This window comes from Ascidiella aspersa, chromosome 4 (genome assembly GCF_963924565.1).
Source record: "Ascidiella aspersa chromosome 4, kaAscAspe10.2, whole genome shotgun sequence".
Classification (NCBI taxonomy): Eukaryota; Metazoa; Chordata; class Ascidiacea; order Phlebobranchia; family Ascidiidae; genus Ascidiella; species Ascidiella aspersa.
In genome coordinates, this window is record NC_139450.1 from 20,617,337 (window position 1) to 20,636,343 (window position 19,007).

The 19,007-nt window shown below is 34.1% G+C and overlaps 1 protein-coding gene across 1 annotated transcript in view; it reads left to right on the plus strand.

Moving 5' to 3' along the window:
* LOC146148612 (disks large homolog 1-like) overlaps positions 1 to 18,544 on the plus strand; it is a 118,588-nt gene extending 100,044 nt beyond the window's left edge. Inside the window, exons 14-25 of the mRNA XM_083388418.1 lie at positions 1,172 to 1,333; positions 2,927 to 3,003; positions 4,705 to 4,830; positions 6,240 to 6,342; positions 8,293 to 8,337; positions 11,173 to 11,217; positions 11,299 to 11,400; positions 11,470 to 11,642; positions 13,743 to 13,852; positions 13,962 to 14,053; positions 16,450 to 16,559; positions 16,771 to 18,544. Coding sequence (XP_083244544.1) covers positions 1,172 to 1,333; positions 2,927 to 3,003; positions 4,705 to 4,830; positions 6,240 to 6,342; positions 8,293 to 8,337; positions 11,173 to 11,217; positions 11,299 to 11,400; positions 11,470 to 11,642; positions 13,743 to 13,852; positions 13,962 to 14,053; positions 16,450 to 16,559 — 1,145 coding nt within the window. The 3' untranslated portion in view covers positions 16,771 to 18,544. The remainder of the gene's footprint in view (positions 1 to 1,171; positions 1,334 to 2,926; positions 3,004 to 4,704; positions 4,831 to 6,239; positions 6,343 to 8,292; positions 8,338 to 11,172; positions 11,218 to 11,298; positions 11,401 to 11,469; positions 11,643 to 13,742; positions 13,853 to 13,961; positions 14,054 to 16,449; positions 16,560 to 16,770) is intronic.
* The last annotated feature ends 463 nt before the right edge of the window (positions 18,545 to 19,007 follow it).

A 19,007-nucleotide genomic window follows, 5' to 3' on the forward strand; every position in this document is an offset into this window, starting at 1 on the left:
TTAAGAAACACTTTTTCGCGCGCGTAACTTATTTGGGCACTTTTTTGTCCTTAAGTATGGGCTCAAATAAACTAATTTGGGCAATTTTTGTTCCGCACTTAGCTCGAATAAAAACTAATTTAGGCACTTTTTTGGTCGTACGTAGCTCTAATAAAACTAATTTGGGCACCCTTTTGGTCGTACTTAGCTCGAATAAAACTAATTTGGGCACTTTTTTGGTCGTACATAGCTAGAATGAAACTAATTTGGGCACTTTTTTGGTCGTCGGTAACTCAAATAAAAAAAATTTTGGCACTTTTTGTTCCGTACGTAGCTCGGATAAAACTAATTTGGACACTTTTTGTTTTGTACGTAGCTCGGATAAAACTAATTTGGGCACTTTTTGTTTTTTTTGGGACTTTTTGGTCTGTACGTTTAGCTCGGATAAAACTAATTTGGGCACTTTTTCGGCCGTACGTAGCTCAAATAAAACTAATTTTGGCACTCTTTTGGGTCGAACGTAGCTCAAACAAAACTAATTTGGGCACTTTTTTGCTTGTACGTAGCTCTAATTAAATATTAGCTTAGCGGGAACACTGCCTGGAACCTACATCAGTGTATTGCGGCGGTAAAACATTAAGTTATATCGGTTCCAATTAAACGGCAGAATTGGATACGAATCCCATTTGGATTCCAATCCAAGGATTCGATATTCTACTTTGAACATCCCTTAGTCATTACAGTAGCTGTTGCACACAGGCGAAACATTAAATTGTTGTTGTCTGGGTGTACAAGCCTTATAAAGCGAACAAATTAACCTCCATCTTTGACTTGAAATGCAATTAATGCTCAAAATGTTTATTAAGTGTTCTTGTGACTTTTTAATGAACCAGTTGATCGCGAATCTCTAAAAAATATTTCAATCGATTGCAATCAACCATAAGTTGGCTATACCTTCTATATAATACTGTGCCCAGGGTGCAAACCATAGGCACATAACTTTAACAATTCCATGGTGTTATTTTCTAACCAACACAAAATTGCTTATAATTATATAAAAAATGTGAGCTCTTATAACTGTTTTTGCACTGTTACACATTATCAACGAAATAAACCGTTAAATTTGGTAATGATTATTTTATTCAATTTTTTTGCAACAGTAATTTATTTTATTGATAACTGCAATGTTTAGAATACAATCGGTTTGAGGATAAGATACAAGAATTGAGGGAGCACATGATGAGTCTATCTGTTAGTAGTGGAGGCAGTTTACTAACATCCGAGAAAAAGACTCTATATGTTCGTTCCTTGTTTGATTATGATGCATACCGAGATTCGGGACTTCCCAGCAAAGGTAAGTTTTATTGCTTCCGTATGAAAGTTGGTAATACAATAATATTTAGTATACCGGTTGCTTACAAAAAATGCTTTTCAACAATTTTTTCTAATGCACAGGACATGCAAGTCGTTTCAGGATATCATTAGTAATACACACAGGCGCGTAGCGTTACCATTTCAAAGGGGGGTGTCCCGAATTTTCAACTTAGGGAATTCCCCTATTTTCTGTCTGACGTTAATGAATAATGACGTCATTAAACAGTGGCGGATGTGACGTCATAAAATAGTGATTGTAATGACGTCATAAAACATTCTAATCAGAAACAACTAACGTCCAGCAAAAGAGCACGTGCGTCGTCGACACACCTGCCAGGCGAAAAACTAAACCAAGACCGTTAAATACGTGTGATAGTCGAGTTTTTACTTTTAAGCAGCGCAGATTCTTAAGTTCCATGTACGGGACTAGCGTTAAATTACCGACACGCTTTTGGCCATCTGCTTTATGCCAATACTAAACGAAGATCGTTTTTGCCTGGTGTTATTATGCGACGATTAGCGCAACATCTGTGCTAGCTGTGTGTCAGCTAAAATACAAGTTGCGGTTAAGGGAAAATATGTTGTGTGCACTGCACACTAAATATGTGGTCTTAGAATATGCTTATAGAGAACAATTTTGCGTTAACTATCATTAAATAAAAATGGCGACTTTAAAACGCGCACGATAGTCATCTATACCACTTTTTGAGAATCTGATTCAGTTCAAAATAATCCGTTGTTAACCAATATCTAATGTTAGAGCAGACAACGAACAGCAAGGAGCATTAGCTGCGCCTAACTTCGACTTTTTAGCGTGAAAGAAGAAAGACGGTTTAACTTAGCGAACTGTTAATTGTCGAATTCACACTTGATAATTAATCAGCCAACCTCAACAATTATCGAAAGAGATAAATTATATATTGCGTTTACGGTCGACCAAAAAAGACAAAAACGGAGTTTTGCGTTAGATTTTGGTTACAATAGTTTTTTTTAAACCCCAGCCCCCTGGATACGCCACTGTGTCACATAATGAGTAACCAAAACCAACTAGGGAGCCTGGGGTATGGTGTGAACAAACTCCATCAAGTACGGGCGAAGCCGAAAAAGTTTACGTTTCGTGGTTTCTAGACGCTAAAAACGGCGATTATTAGGAGCTTACGGCTGTTTAAAGTCGTCTATTTGACGTTAGAAAAATTGCAACACCTCGTTGTCATATTCACGTCCGATTGTCAAGTGATTTCAATTGCGCGTGATACGCTATGGAATTGCGGTGTCAGAACAGCCTCTGTGACGTAATAATCACTAACTGTTGCACTTCGTTGTCGGCAAACTTAACGATGTTTATAATTTCGCCGATGGTATGAAGCGTGGCTTCAAAATCGCCGACGTGTTTTCAACGCCAGGTGCAATGTTTGCGATGTAACATTGCAGCAATCACGGTTTTAGTTTTGTGATAATTGTTTACTGAGATTTCAAAGGGGGGTGTCAAGACTCCTAGATACCCCCCCACGCTACGCCCCTGAATACACATTTCACCTTACAGGTTCAATATCCACCTAATTTGTACTTTCAGGTTTGCCATTTAGATATGGTGATATCTTACATGTTATCAATGCAACAGATGACGAATGGTGGCAAGCGAGAAGAGTTGTAAGATTTAATATATTTTTGTTTTATGTAGCTACAAATTTGTTTTAAAAAGAAATGAAATGCCTAATTTTTGAGCGGGTGTCTGTAACACATCACCGTAATTAGGGATGTTCAAAGTAGGATATCGAATCCTTGGATTCAAATCCAGATGGGATTCGAATCCAATTCTGCCGTTTATTTCGGGTAATTGGAACTGATAAAATTTAATGTTTTACCGCCGATTGTTGCGCCTAATTGTAGAAACGCCTGTGGTAAGTTGGCCTGTCGCTGCGGAAACACATTTATAGTGCTTGCTTTAAATGTAACCTGATAGTGCAGTGTCATCGTTTTTTCGGGCGACCAATTACCGTGTCTCGCGATAACGTTCGTCTAATAATTAAGTGTCAATCAAGCATTGTTGGGCGAGCGACTAACATGTAATGTCTGGTGTGGAGTTCGCAATTGCCCTAAATGCGTTAAGTTGCAAAAGTAATATTACGTTGCAAAACGTGCTGGCCGTCTACAAAATGCGCTATAGGGTTACTTAAGGTCAACTTTAGGCCAATATTCAGCGAGGTTATGCAGTTATGCACAGCGTAATTGTCAAGAATTTGTTATGTCAATAGTAACTTGGTATTCTTTGCAGTACATTATTTGACTGCGTAACAGATCATGTTAGTCAAAAAAGAAGCACTAAATCCCAACAATGCTTTAAAAAACAGGACCGAATTGCTTAAGACTTCTGTGTGCAGTGTTTCGTTGTACTCACTATTGGCAAAAATATAAGTTTGGGCAGCAACCTGGACAGTTGACATAATACAGTTTACAGAACTGCTTCAAATGACAGTTGTTAAGAATGTTAAACATATGGGAGATTTTTTTATTATAATGTACAAATGTTAGCAAATTGTTTGGGCGATTTATTGCTGTGATTTTAGGCCCTGTGGGGTAGATTAAGATTAATCCCTTCCCCAAACAAAACCAAGGTTAGATAATTTAATAAAAATATACTAGGATTCGCTATTCTGGATTCGTTATTCTAGATTCGAAACCTATTATTCCAGAATACCTTGGGATTCTACTTTGAACATCCTTAACCGTAATATGTTTTTCACCAGAAAGGGGACAATCTAAATGTCAGAACAGACATGGTTCCATCAGCTTGCTACAAGCACCTGCTCACTAATTACAGGCAATTTGTCTTTATCAGTTAAAAATATTTTACTTTTTTCTTCAATATTTTAAGCACCTTAAAAAACCCAAAATGTTTAAAATGTATTTTTTGCCCCCTAAAATACATTCCAACTCCACTTTTTTTCTTATTGACTGAAAAAAAATAATTATTCAAACAAAAACGACATGCTCCTCCCCAATTGTTTTTCGCACACTTTTTAATGCATGAGGTATGTTTATTAGATACTTTTTTTTAATTTATCCCCAGTTAGCAGCTGTGCTAATTGTTTATTTGACAAACTCTATTTTATTGGTGAAGTTTTAAGTAAAAAAAATCTGTTTAACAACCGTAGTATTTTTTGCATGAAACATGTTCAATGATTATTTGCTCTGATAACAAGTTAATTAGTAGGCATGTTGTGCAACATTTTACTATGAAACCTGTAGCTAATGCCTAATTTTTCAACTAAAGTGTTACTTAATTTTATTTGTAAAAATGAAATTTATACCTTAAAACATTCTGAAATTCTAAATTTAATCTCTTTTCAGGAAGGAGGAAATGACAGTGAAGAATTTGGTGTTATTCCAGCTAAGCAAAGAGTTGAGAGAAGGGAAAGAGCTAGACTAAAACAAGTGAAATTTACACAAATAAGACCCTCATTAATTGACAGCAAGGTTGTTATAGCGTGAACTTTAATCTTTGTTAATTTTTTTTCCTGCATACTTTACAAAAGATTAAGACTTTGTCTTTGAAATCCAGAGTAAATTCTTTTCTTTGAGTACTGAACATGCAGTAGAACTCACATAACAAACATTCTATACATTTTTGTTATACTTATGACTTTATCAAAGGTGAGGACTTGTTTTTTTAAAAGTCTTTATCGATGCTACTTCATTATCTATTGCTTAGTACCTTATTATATAAAAATCAATGTTATGTTTCTACAGCTCACTAAGTATTCATGAAGTCTGTCATAATTTATGTAAAACGCCACCAAATTAAAAAAAAACATTTTGACCAGTGGTTTTCAACCGGGAGGAGCAAGCACCATCCTAAGACTAACAATTGTATTAATGACATTTGCCCTGGTTCACAGTTATGTTTATGATGCCACAGTTGCTTTTGGTTTCAATGAATTGCAGAAGTCTAATAGACTTATCTAATATAATAAAGTGGCCATTCAAACAACGATGATCTGGTTTGTGACACTTATTAAAACTCTATGTAACAACATTTTTTGTCCATTAAATTATCTGTAGCAACATTTTTTGTGTATAAAAAGTCAATGTGACGCAAAAAAAAACAAGAAATGTGAACATTGTGCCAAATTGTGTATGATGATTATAGTCTAGTTTCATACCCCAAATAGGAGGTCGCATGGATTTTTAAAAATTGCAAAAGCAGTGGCAAGAACAAAATGGTTGGGAACCACTGATTTAGACTGTTTGCCCACTTCTTTTTTATAAATATGCTGTTGCTACCAGGCATAGTATAAACTAAACATAAGATCTGGTATTTATTTGTTTGTCCAATGTTTCGGCTAACTACCCAGATAGCCTTGTTTTTATTCTTTTTGACAAGTACTGAAACAAACCAGTACTGCAAATGATACTAAGTTTTCTTAGAATGCGATACATTTCATAATTTTTAATTTTTTGCCAATTTATATTTTATTAATGTATTATAAGCTTTTATATTTTTAGTTTATCATAAATCATGATTTGGAAGAACTATTTTTGTTTAGGTTTTTACACTTTACAGCAAAATGTGTAAAATATTATAACACAGGAATTTCTGAAACTTGATGATTTTACTGCAAAACATTAATCTTAATGAGTGATATAAAAAATAGTATTTTTTTTACTAATTCTTTTGCAATATCTGTTTTAAGGGCAAAACCACGGAAGTAGTTTGATAAACCTAACTTTTCAAAAAATTCAAAATTTGAACAACCCTAATGTGAGTTTTAAATGTTATCACTCTCCAATAATGCAAACAGACAATGTTTACTACTTTAACAGTTGTATTTATGTCAATAAAACACTTTCAATCTCAAATTCATTTATCATATTCATTATTTTAGGAGTCATTCAGTCAAGTAAAAAGAAAAAAAAGCATGATGTTCAGTCGCAAATTTCCATTCTACAAAAGCAAAGAAAACTTGGATGAATCTAGTGATCCAGAAAGTAAGATTATTTTTAATTTAGCTATTCACCTGGGATCAGCCACAGAATTTGCACTGATCCTCTAAAATAAGTGGCGACCAGGGATCTGATACAAAACAATAAATTTATTATTCTGACTAATTTTCATGGACCGGCTGAAAATATCACTGGGTTAACGCGATATTTATTCGCTATTACATGCACAAGTTTTGGTTGTTTTTTTTGTTGGTATTTGCTTTTCTTGATGTGCAATAATAAGTTTTTTATTTGTTGTTTAATATCACTGGTCAACAAATTTTCACTTTTTTTTAAACGAGAATGTGAGTATTTTACCTTATGTATTTTCCATGCTGATTCCAAATATACCCCTTAGTTTTTCTCTAGCACATTACATTTTTAAAATATCGTCACATTTCAATTTTCCGAAAAACGCATTGAAAACAATGCACAGCTGTGACACATGGCCCGTAAAAACGCCTGACAATGAACTTTTTTAAACACATAACTCATGTCATCACCATAGAACTTCAATGATGAAATTTTCATTTTCCACCTTCTAAAATCCATGGTAACCGTGTTTTATTGCTTAAAACAGGGGTTTCCAACCTGTGGGCCATGGCCCCCTAGGCCCTTTTCAAGGGGGCTATGAAAGAATTAAAAAATAATATGTAATATGTTTTTTCAGTTTATTATTTTAAAGTCTAATAAATTAAATTTAATGAACTCTTGTAGCCGCAAAAGGAGACGGCACCTCGATTCAGCTTTGAGAAAGATAGTTTTGCGACATTTTGGGCAAAACTACCCTAAGCTTAATGAAATTTGTACTGCCATTGCTTTTGCCTTTACCATCAACATATCATTGTGAATATGGGTTTTTAACAATGCAACTTCAACGCAGCGCAGTGTCTTGGATATTCAATATGACATGCGGTTGGCTCTTTCCACCACTAGACCAGCAATTAAGACATTGTCAGAGCAAAAACAAGCTCAACCATTACATTAACTGAATATGTAATAATTAGGGCGATTATTTTTTGACTTGTCAAAAAAGTCAAGATTTTGTCAAAATTTTTGTGATAGGTCAAAATTATTGCAAGTCAAAATTGAATAAAAATGCACATAAATTGTTTACAAAATTAAAAAAACTATAGTCAGTTTTTTAAATCGTCGTTCAGTTAAAATTTTGTTTAACAAATTTAGTTTTGCATTATACTCAACGACATTTTAACTGTATTATATCTTCATCAGAGCAGTATGCGATATACGCGAACCAGCAGAATTAACCACCAAGGCCTAGTTTATTGCAATCGGTTCAGCTTAAATTTTATTTTTGCTTTGTATGGTTGTTATCTCTGAGCTGGACAAATGAATTGACCAATATTTGCTGTCGTCTCTTGTGATTTGCAATTTCCCATTTTCTATTTCGATAATATGCTCAGTCTTTGTTAATTTTCTGCAATTATTTTTACCTAGTATTTCATCTGTTTTACACAGCATTTTTCTAAAATAAACAGCGTCTTGTTTTGCATAAACCCGAAAACAAAGCTGATTTAAAGCGTGTGGTTGACAACGCCAAGACACTAATACAGTACTTCAATATGGTGTTTAAATTAATGTATTTTTAATAGGTCAAAATTTTGTCAAAAAAATATTTTTTTTACATGTCAAAATTTCTTATTTTTTAGGTCAAAAAATAATTGCCCTAGTAATAACTAATTAATGTACTATCATGTTTATTGCATGTTGTATTTATATAATTTTATCATTCTTATTACCAGTTTCTGTATAAATGATTATTTTAATTAAAATGTTGTTCCTTAATTTTTTCAAAAGGTTGAAAAAATAGGGGGCCATTGATTTGTCAAAATTTTCGAAGGGGTTGCAATTAAATATTTATTGTCTTACTTTGTTTTAGTTGGTCAACAAGGTTATGTAATGTTGTATATAATTTTTCTTTTCATTCTTCTTCAGATCACGTTGGTGCCAACAACCAAAGTGACAGTGAGAACAGTGTCAGTAAGTATTTTGGAAAATTGAAATACTATAGAACACTATATACGGATCTATTCATAAGTTTAATGGTGAGAATAATGGCATGAGTATTTGCCGAAACGTTTGAACAATAAAGCATGTCGCTTTTTACTCTATTTGGGCCGCTATTTTCACCATTGAAATACTATAGTTCTAGTAGTAGCGGGGAGAGAATATTGTGGTGTTTAATCCACAATTAATCAGATAAACATCATTAGGCAATAATGCCTTGACGATTTTGTTGTAGTTAGAATGCTACAAAAAAAGTATTTATTTGTATGTTACTTTATTTAATGTACTTGCTGACACCTTTTTCCAAAAGGCAATTTTGTGATAAACAAACCTTTGCTATTAGCCATAATATTAATCAAAATATTTCCTCTGGAAATCATGTTTGAATCTAATGCTTTTTAGCGGTGGTTCTTAACCTTTTTTTTCCCCGACAGACTCCTTGTGGTGCCAACTGTCACAGATTTACCCGAATTTTTTTTTTAAATTGAAGTTACTGAGATATGCATTATTATATCTTTGCACTTAATTAAGATCTTTTTTTAGTACATTATACTGTAGTTAAGATATTACAACATAAAATGTAGTTATGCTTTGGCAAGGCTACTGGAATGTTGTTATGATTATACAAGGGCCACAATAAACAACGACAATAATTGCTGGCCATACACTAAATTTAAATGTCAGAGATGACGTTACAAACATGATGTCATAAAACAATAACCTCAAAAACAACTGTTCAACGTGCCATATGCGTAGCGCTTTTGGTCTGAATAAATTTTCTTGAATCAGATTTTTAAAAAACTCAAAACGTAAAAAGTAAAAAAAAAATATTTACAGAGTAAAGGTTGGCTGGAAAAATAGTTTGGTGGACCTTGGCCTGGTGATCTCTCTCTGGATCTGTCCCTGTTTGTGACCATTTCTTTGCAAAATAACCATGTTGTGGCCCACTTAACGATATTTCATGTACTCTGGACATGTGTTAATCCACTCAATGCGACACATTATTAAAGTACTAAAATAATACTCAATGAGCTGAAAAGTTTCACTAAGTTATTTTATGCCTGTCACTTCAACTATTATGCGCATAACTAAAGTAATGCGCATTGTTGTTTTCGCAAACATTACAGCATTTAAATGATAACGCCAAACACAAGCAAGTCCGCACTGATTTAAAATAGAAATATTATGCCACAACATTTTATCACTTAGTTCGCCACAATAATCTCACAATGTGGCATTTTTGTAAACAATGTATTCAGCGAAGCGTATAACTAATTGCAAAAAAACAATTGTGGTGCTTGATGATATTCATGTAAGGCATCCATTCATGGCTTCATACAAGGCTTTGTACGATGAAGAACATCCTCAACAGTTTGCAAAAAAGCTAGTCTGCATTTTATGAACAGCAATATTTAAAATGTTGCTTTAAATAAATATGTTTGCAAAGGCAGCAGTTTATGAACAGCTAGTTTATATATGGTTGGGTACTCCTTTATTGCTTTTATCCAAAAATTACAGAATTTTTTGTTGGAAAATGCGGGTTGCAAGTTTCTCCCTCTGAAAAAATGGACATGTAATGAATCTAATGACATTTGTTTGGCACCTGAGAGTTCAATGTTGTGTGGTTTTAGTATTATACTTTTCTTTTTCTTTTTTTTCAACCGGGAAGTATATTGTAAACTGTGTATAAAGACAGTTCTAATGATTATAAACCTTTACAATCGATTATAAAAAAAAAGTTGTCCTTTAGTAACCCTGTATATGGATTTAGGATAAAACGTTACATCGCAATTCCGAATATAAACAACAAAATTGCATTTAAAAGTTAAGGATCCAATATTCTACTTTGAACATTCCTAGCTGCGAACATTATCACGCTAAGATGACATTCATTTGGATGCAAGTGCCTCATGCAATAAGTAAAAGTGACTCATTCATTTGCATATATTTTTTCACCTTCGCAACTAATCCACTGTCGCTGTGCCTGCACTAACTGTACAGACTACAGAACATTTTCATTTTAATCCTACATTTATCTTCACCTCTGGCGTGGCTTTTTGAAAGGAAGACAAAAATGCATTTCTTTAACACTTACTTTCTTTATGAACATGCCGCACATAAGAGTACCGGTTGTTCGAAGTTTGATACTGTTGTTTCGTCAAGCTGAAAGTTTTACTACAAACGAAGCAAACATATTTCTCCACTCGATTATTGTCATATCAAGTAAACCTGTACTGCAAAAAAGTTTCTTTATATTCTTTTCTTTTTGACAATTCAGTTTTTTTTGTGTGCTTCTGAAGTTTTCACACGAGTCTAAACCAAACATGTAATTTTAGACCAGTTTTAGAAGGCTAATTTCCGCCTAAAGTCAAGGTTGTATCAAAGTACAGTCTCCAACACTTGTGTTTTCTTAAACATCTATAGGGCTGCATATCTCAGTAACTTCAGTAACTTCAGTTAACAGTTCATGCATTTGGTGTAAATCTGTACATGCTTGCCAAATTTTGAAACAATCTCTCCAGAAATGTGAACATTTTGACAAATTGTATATGACTGCATAATCTGGTTTATGTGTAATACACCAAATTTTGGGATCGCACCGGTTTTCAAACTGAAAAGCGGTTCAAGGCAACAAAAAGGCTGGGAACCATTAATCTAGAGATAATGGGTAACACCTTTCTACCAGCATGAAATAAGTTGCAATGAGCATCCAAAAATTAATCCGAAAGTATTTTTTTTGTCAATAGCATGGAAAAACAATTTGACATCAGTGTAATCTTTCTAATAGTTGGTTATTTTACTTTTTAGAAGAAGACCTCATTTTATCATACGAGACTGTAGTGCAAAAGGAGTGTAAGTCTTTTTTTCACTACATTAATTTTTTATTTTTTATTTTTTCTGGTTGATTGTCACTTACTGTTTTAACTTCGACAGTAACTTACACAAGACCTGTGGTTATTTTGGGTCCTTTCAAGGATCGCATAAATGATGACCTCATAGCTGAATATCCGGACAAATTTGGGTCATGCGTACCTCGTAAGTATGGTCATTAAGGATTGTGTATTAAATATAAATATCATTTTTAATATTTTAATTTTGTATTAGACACTACACGAGAGCAGCGTGAGAATGAAGTTGATGGTAGGGATTACCATTTTGTTTCCTCCCGAACTAAAATGGAAATGGATATTCAAAATCACTTTTTTATTGAAGCTGGCCAGTATAATGAAAACTTGTATGGAACTAGTGTACAGTCTGTCAAAGATGTTGCAGAAAAGGTAATATGAATTCCCAAATCGTTATTTTTAAACTACAAAAAAACAGGAAGCTGTCTCACTCAAACTTAAATCTGTTAGTTGTTTACCGTAATGGTATTGCGGACTGTTACGTGTTTACTAACAAATTAAACACCTAAATCGATTACGATCAATTGCCATAAGCCAAATCTCATGAGTTCTTGTTATCATTGAATTGTTTTAGGAATAGATAATAGGGTCTTAGATTAACGCATTCTGGCTTTCTCATTTTTAAATGTTTTATTTGGTTACATACTAAACTATTTTATGATGAAGGATTTGTGTGCCGTTACGATTTCACCTAAAGTTTGACAATTAATTACAGAATAAGTTTTTGTTAAGTGCAATTTATTTATACATAGGCTATGTGTTAAGTCACTGCGTTTCCAATCTGACCGTTTAATTTGTAATCTATAAACAGTCCGTTGTGTAGGCAGTGGTAATTAAGGTACGTAATGGGACCCACTCCTTTTTATATAAATATTTAGCTGGCCTTTAAAGTACACACGGCTGGCAATATTTCCTGCAAGACGCTTACTAACGCTTTAAAGAGACCTTTATTAACTCTTAAGACCACTACCGTGACCCTTTAAGAAAATCCCTATTTGCTCGAAAAAATTAAGAAGTAGGTCGATTTTGTGTATAATATGCATGAAATTTCTGTCCATGGTTCAGTTGATTTTGGTCAGGTTTCGCAGTTAGTTATGTTTTCCAACTAGAATTTAAATAACTTTTGTTTAAATTGTAGCTATTGTCTAAGGTGCATTTATACCTAATAAATTTGTATACTGGGTTAGCGTAGTGATTGTCCAGATATTGCTTTTACTATTAAATTAATCTAGAACCCGAAGTAAAATCTCCCATACTGCTTTAGTTTAAGTAATTTTTGTAACAAAAAACCTAGTTAACAAATAAGTCGTGACACAGACTTTAAAAATATTATAGGCTTTAGCACAAGGGTGGGCATTGGGCAACCTCTTAACCAGTTGCGAGGCAAAACCAAACTCAGAAGGTCTTGGTGGGCCATACTAAATTTCACTAAAAGTTTATTTCAAAAACGTTTAAGTTGAGTGATAAATACCTCAATTGGGGGATAATTCGTGATTTTTATGCAATTGTAAAAAGTCTAATTATGTTCAAGAAACAAACAAAAAAATTGAAACCAATCAGGCATAATTACTTTTACGGGTGAGGTGATAAAAGCCTTCATTCATTAGAATTGAATGTTAGAACACAGCCATGAAATGCACAGTTTGTTTGTGGTTACAAGATTTCTCAAAACTGGCTAAAAGATAGCATTTTAGGAGTTAAAATAGGCCCAATGTAAGGACACAAGAATTTACGTTAGACTTCCTAAAAACTAAAAAAAAAAATTTCATGCTTTGCACGATTAGACTGGATTTGAGTTGTATTCAGCGCAAGCTCGGGAAAACAGAGATTTTTTGTTTTATGGAGTCGCATATAATGTAACTTAATGATTCCATTCATAAAAATTTGCATGCCCCCTATAAACAGTAAACCTGTTTATTTTTCCCTGGTCGCCCTAGTAGTGTGTCTTTTTTTGTTTTTGACAGATGGCCCTGTATTAATTTAGTTTTGATTTTGTTGGGACTAGTGTGTAGCTAAAAAACCTAAATACACACCTTATCAAACTAACTAAATGCACTATATATATGTTTAACTAAATTAAAATGTAATTGGTATTTGAAGCAAATTTTGCATCAATTCAATAACATGGCTAGCTAAAAATTAAAAAGAACCCTTTGGCAAACACAAATAATTTACCAAAACGTTTAAATGTGTTGGGACCTACAATTGGTTGTACATATATAAGTTTTTATAAATTCTTACTTCACCTTATATAGCCAAAGTTTGTTTTGGCATTAAGGAGCCTAGCTATGAATGTTAATTTTTAATATCTGGAAAAGTTTCCTTCAGTGTAAAACAGTGATTTGCATCGCTAACCTTAAACCGCTATATATCAGAAACTGACCCAGTTTTTTGAAAGCCTGTGAGCTATGTTTGTGCTGAAAGCTATCCTATTCTATGTTTTCATAAGATTTTTTATTGTATTTTTAGCAGAGGAAACATTGCATACTTGATGTGTCCGGGAATGCCATCAAGAGGTTACAGGTAGCTGGCTTATGGCCAATTGCCATTTTTATCCGACCGCAATCAGTTGAGTGGCTCATGTAAGTTTGGTTTAAATATTTCTTTTTTAGTTTAAACTTCATCTTTACTGTGATTTTATTTCGTAATATTTTGTACTTTGTGTTAAAAAAATGCTCTAATGCTTTTAAGTGATCTCAATAAACGACTGGTTGAAGAGCAGGCGCGCAAAATATATGAAAGGGCTTCCAGGCAAGAGCAAGAATTTGGAGAGTATTTCACAGGTTTGCTATTTGTTAATAAAACATTTTCAAGAAAATAACTGACTTATTCCGAAGTACAAATCAATATCATAAATATAAGACCTTCTGATTGTGTATATTGTAAGTTTTGCAGTATATGTATTGTAAGTTTTACCAAGCACCATGATACTATGTAATCTGCAGGCAGCAGGAGCCAGGCCTCATTTGTTGACCAATGTCCTATAGCACCAAATATTTGTTGTCAGCCCCCTGAGACAGCCTTAATCCTGGTTGTTTGTTGGAAGGAGTGGGGCAATAGTGGCCAATTCTGCAAGGAATATAAATATTGCCCATAACTAAAGCATCATCAAAAAAATCAAAAACTTTAGATTACCAAAGAAATATTTAAATCAATTGGAAACCAAAATAAACTTTTAAGATTCAGGTAGCAATAGTTAGTAGCAATTTTCAGACCTTTATATATATAACAGCTATATATACAAAAAGATAAAAAAATGTTAATAATACTGCTAAGAAAAATTACTACCAATATACATTTGAAATGCAGACTTTAAACTCAAACAAGACATAAAAAATACTCAATGAAATAATAAAAAAACCTAGACCGCAGTCACAAATTAATTAATTATGTGATGAAAATAATTTAACTACAAATCACAAACTAATATCAGAAGAATTTAACAATTACTTCAATTTCCGCAACAGCATGTTAGAAACTCATTTTATTTAGGCAGATTGTAGAAGAGGAATTAACTTGAGTAATTGCACGTTTGAACCAATCCAAATCACCAGGACCACACGGCGTCCTGATTAAGGTTGTTAAAATTGCTGCACCATGTAACACACCCATGTTATGCGCTCTATATAATTCATGTAAAAATTCGTCAATTTTCCAAAAGTGCCTGAAATAAACAAATGTTTTTCCAGTTTATAAAGGTCGAACTTAAACCATAAAATCAGGGGCGTATCCAGAAATCCAAAAAGGAGGGTCCCGAATTTTCAACTTAGGGAATTACCCGTTTTTCCGTCTCACGTTAATGAAGTCATAAAAAAGTGACAGATATGGCGTCATAAAATAGCGATCGTAATGACGTCATAAGTATTAAAAAAATCATCAGAAACAGCAAATTAACGTCCAGCCAAAGCGAACCTTTAGACGCAGGGCGAATACTTGCGTTATCGACACTCCTGCCAGGCGCCAGCTGCGAAACCGCCAAGTGTGCAATCGTTAACTTTAGGCGAGAAACTAAGCCAAGATCGTGAAATATGTGTGATTGATCCTAAAAAGTCAGCTAAAATACATGCAAGAATCAGGCGGGCCTCGGATCTATTTGGCACCTTGAGACGTGTTTAATTACAAGGAGGCAGGAAATGTTTTGGCACAAATGTTAATCTAGTTGAGTGTTTGTTAACCTTTTTAAGTCTGGGCGAGCGAAGCGAGCGCGATTTTTTTTCGTATAACGGCATATCGTTCAAATCTTGCAAGTTTTGATAACATTGCGCGAAAAATTTTCGCACTTACGTAGTTAAATGGTCAAAAAGTATTTGAAATGGACTCGTGTATAGTTTGTCAAAGAGGCGGCGGGACGATTCGGCCCGCAGGTCGTAGGTTGCCGACCCCTGTTTTACACAAACATCTGATACTAACGCGGACAGCAAACAGCGAGAAACATCAGCACCGCCTAACTCGACGTTTTCAGAGAGAAAAAAACGGAGATTGCTTGATTCATTGTTATTAATTGTCGAACACATACTTGCTGATCAGCCAACCCGAACGTATATAATGAAATGCGAAAGAGAAAAAAGTATCCTGCGTTTACGGTCGACCAAACAAGAAACGAAAAACGGCGTTTTGCGTCTGATTTTGGTTTCGCATTAGCTTACGACGCGTGCCCAATTACATTAAAAAAACACGCGGCTCCGGACAGTGAATTAAACCCTGACAAAAACGAACAAAAGACGATAATGTCACTTACAAAAGGGGGGGGGGCGAAAAGATGCATCTAACTGGTTTGCAACTTTCTGGCGTTTTGCTGGCTCATAGCCACTGGTTTGTGGATAAGTTTCATTTATTGGAAACACATCTTGTGGAGATTAATGACTCTTTTACCTTTGTATATTTTTCTAAAGCTCTAAATGAACTGTTTTGGATAACCTATTATATATTGGCTTAAATGTTTGACTAACTTGAACCTGTATTTTGACAACTACACGTGATTTAGTAAAGTTTATGTATGATATGTATTTTCCTCTAAATTCATCAAAGTTTAAATTAACGCTGACTGGTCTGCATAACCAATGTGCAATATTTAAAACAAAGAAGATTTTGGTAATATATAATCATACCTTTCAGTTGCTTTCTAAACCCGGTAAACTGCCACCGCTAAAAGGGTTCATAATAAAAATATTTTTTTTAGCCGTTGTTCAAGGTGAGTCACTTGAAGAATTGTACAACAACGTAAAACTTGTTGTCAAAGAACAATCGGGACCAATTGTGTGGGTACCTCTTGTTAAAGATGAACTTTAGGTAACTAAAACAAAAACTTAATTTCAATTTTTTTAAGTTATGTTTTAATTATGTATTGTTTTATAGTAAGTAGTGCAGCTATTACTTCGGAAAACAGTCTAGCTTTATAAAAACCTCTTAAATGTTTACAGTCTCAGTTTTCTTCTGACAAGATTCTATTCTTTATGACACATGCTTAATACATACTGTGATTTTAATTTTTTTGATGCAGGACTGATGAGTTTCAGCTAGCAACGTTGCTTTTTGCACCTGTCGGTACACGCGAGGAATTGCCACGTTACATAATGTTTTTGTCCCGTTGCATTCTATGAAATATTTACGAAATCAGCACAATTCGTTTGTTAACTGTATTATTTTATTTCTCTAAGCAAGTGACTTGTCAGAAGTACATATTTTATGTTATGTTTAATTTTATCATTTTAGGCCACTATGCCATGGCCGTTTTCATAACTAGAGACGGTTTGAAAATGTAGTATTGATGAATTATATAACTTCTATGGCGACTTAACAAATTAAAATCACTACTTATTTTTGTTAATTCGTTGGAAAGTGGTGCTTTTATGCAATGGTAATTTTTCGTAATGCTGTTTTCTCATATTTTCTGCTGTATTTTTCCACAAACTGCTTTGTCCTATTAAACGCGTTTTTCGCGATCATTTTGATTATCGTCCTATGTTTTCGCAATTCATAATTGTGTATTGGTAATAGACATCACCACATAGGTTATATATAGTCTAACACTTAGAGACGTGAAAATGATATTTCAATTCACTACAATGCGAACCATTCTACTGCCGGAAACTTTCATTGAATTACGGTATTCTCACTGCCCTAAATTCCTAATCATTTGATGAAATACAGCTACCATTAATCGATTAATTTAAACAGATTAGCGAACTCCTTGTTTTTTGTGTAGTATCCTCCTAGTATATTTCTAGTCCCAGACGATTTATTTTATTAATATTGTGTTTTTAGGTGCTTTTTTTCAACAGTGTAAAAGTGATACGATGTTTAATATCCATAGCAACTTATTGCTGGAGGCTTGGTAAAACAAGCTTCTTTTTGATTGTGAAAGAGCCTTGTTTTCTACCTAAATGTGAGCATCTTAATCGTTTAAAAAGGAGCTGCCAAACACTAATCCGTAAAACCGTTCAAATTTATTTCTAACGACGCGTAGTATTTTGACATTTTGCTAATAATAAAATACGCTAAACTAATTTTTTGTTAGCCAAATTTAGAGACTGTGTGTTGTCCTAAATTATGTTTGACAATGTAACTTTGGAGCCAAAGGATTTTCAAAGCAAGATGTTTTAAATGAAATACGCCTTCCGCAAAAGAAGGCCTGCACAACTGAAAAATCTGCCGCAAGAATTTAAGAGACTGTTTTTGTCGGTTGGCATAATGTCACGATTGTAACGTGCGCTGTAACAATGTTGTTATAACTTTAGTCACTGTTTATAAATGACTTGACTTGTAGCCTACTTAAATTCATTGAGTCAAATTCGGTTTTATTATAAAATTTAATTTTTGCACGTAAAACAATTTGTTTGCTAAATGTGGTTATTGTTTAGTTAAGATATTGCTATAATCGGACGAGTTTAGGCTACGTACCAACTTTATTAGTTAATCGTTTTTTTTTTATATCGGTGACTTGACTGTTAGTTCGTTGTTTTTTGTTCATCTTGTAAGTGTTGCAAAAGCATGCTTGTTCAAGGGCCTGTAAGCAGGCCTAGTCCAGGGGTGCACAAGCTACGGCAGCATGCGACCATTGTTTTGTTTTGCATTTTTTCTCCATGCGCAAATATAAAGCGTCTACACAAAATAAAATCGCGAGCTCCAATGTTTCACAAAGGTGGATGTTCGCTTTTGACGCTCGAGGAGTGCGCACCTCAATGAAGAAGGCGAATTATGCGCAAGCGACGGTGAAAAGCGCAGGGAGTGCGACGAAGCGCTCAAACTGTCTATCATTTAGAGCAGGGGTCGGCAACCAACGGCCCGCCAATGTAAATCATCAGGCCCGCCGCCTGTTTGACAAACTAGGCAGAGTCCATTTCAAATACTTTTTGACTATTTTAACTATACGTAAGACTCGTAAGTGCGAAAAATATTCCGGTATACAAAAAAAAATCGCGCCTGACTTAACTATTAAAGTTATCGCGTTTCTTCAAAGTAGTTTTATTACACTTTTCATTAGTAGTTCGGATGACAAAGTGTGGACTTGAATTTTAAACCAAACAAACGCTTTTTTTCGCGCTTTGCGCCAACACTTTACTGCCTCCTTGAATTTAATTGAATAAGTTTTCAAGTGCAATAAACGATTAACGAAAACTGCCAGAGTCAATATTTGTTTGCTGATCAGTGACTAACGTCGAAAACACATTTGTGGCCAAAAATTAGGCAGATTCGATTTTGCACAAACCAGAGAGGGCAGAAAATGTGTTTTGGGGA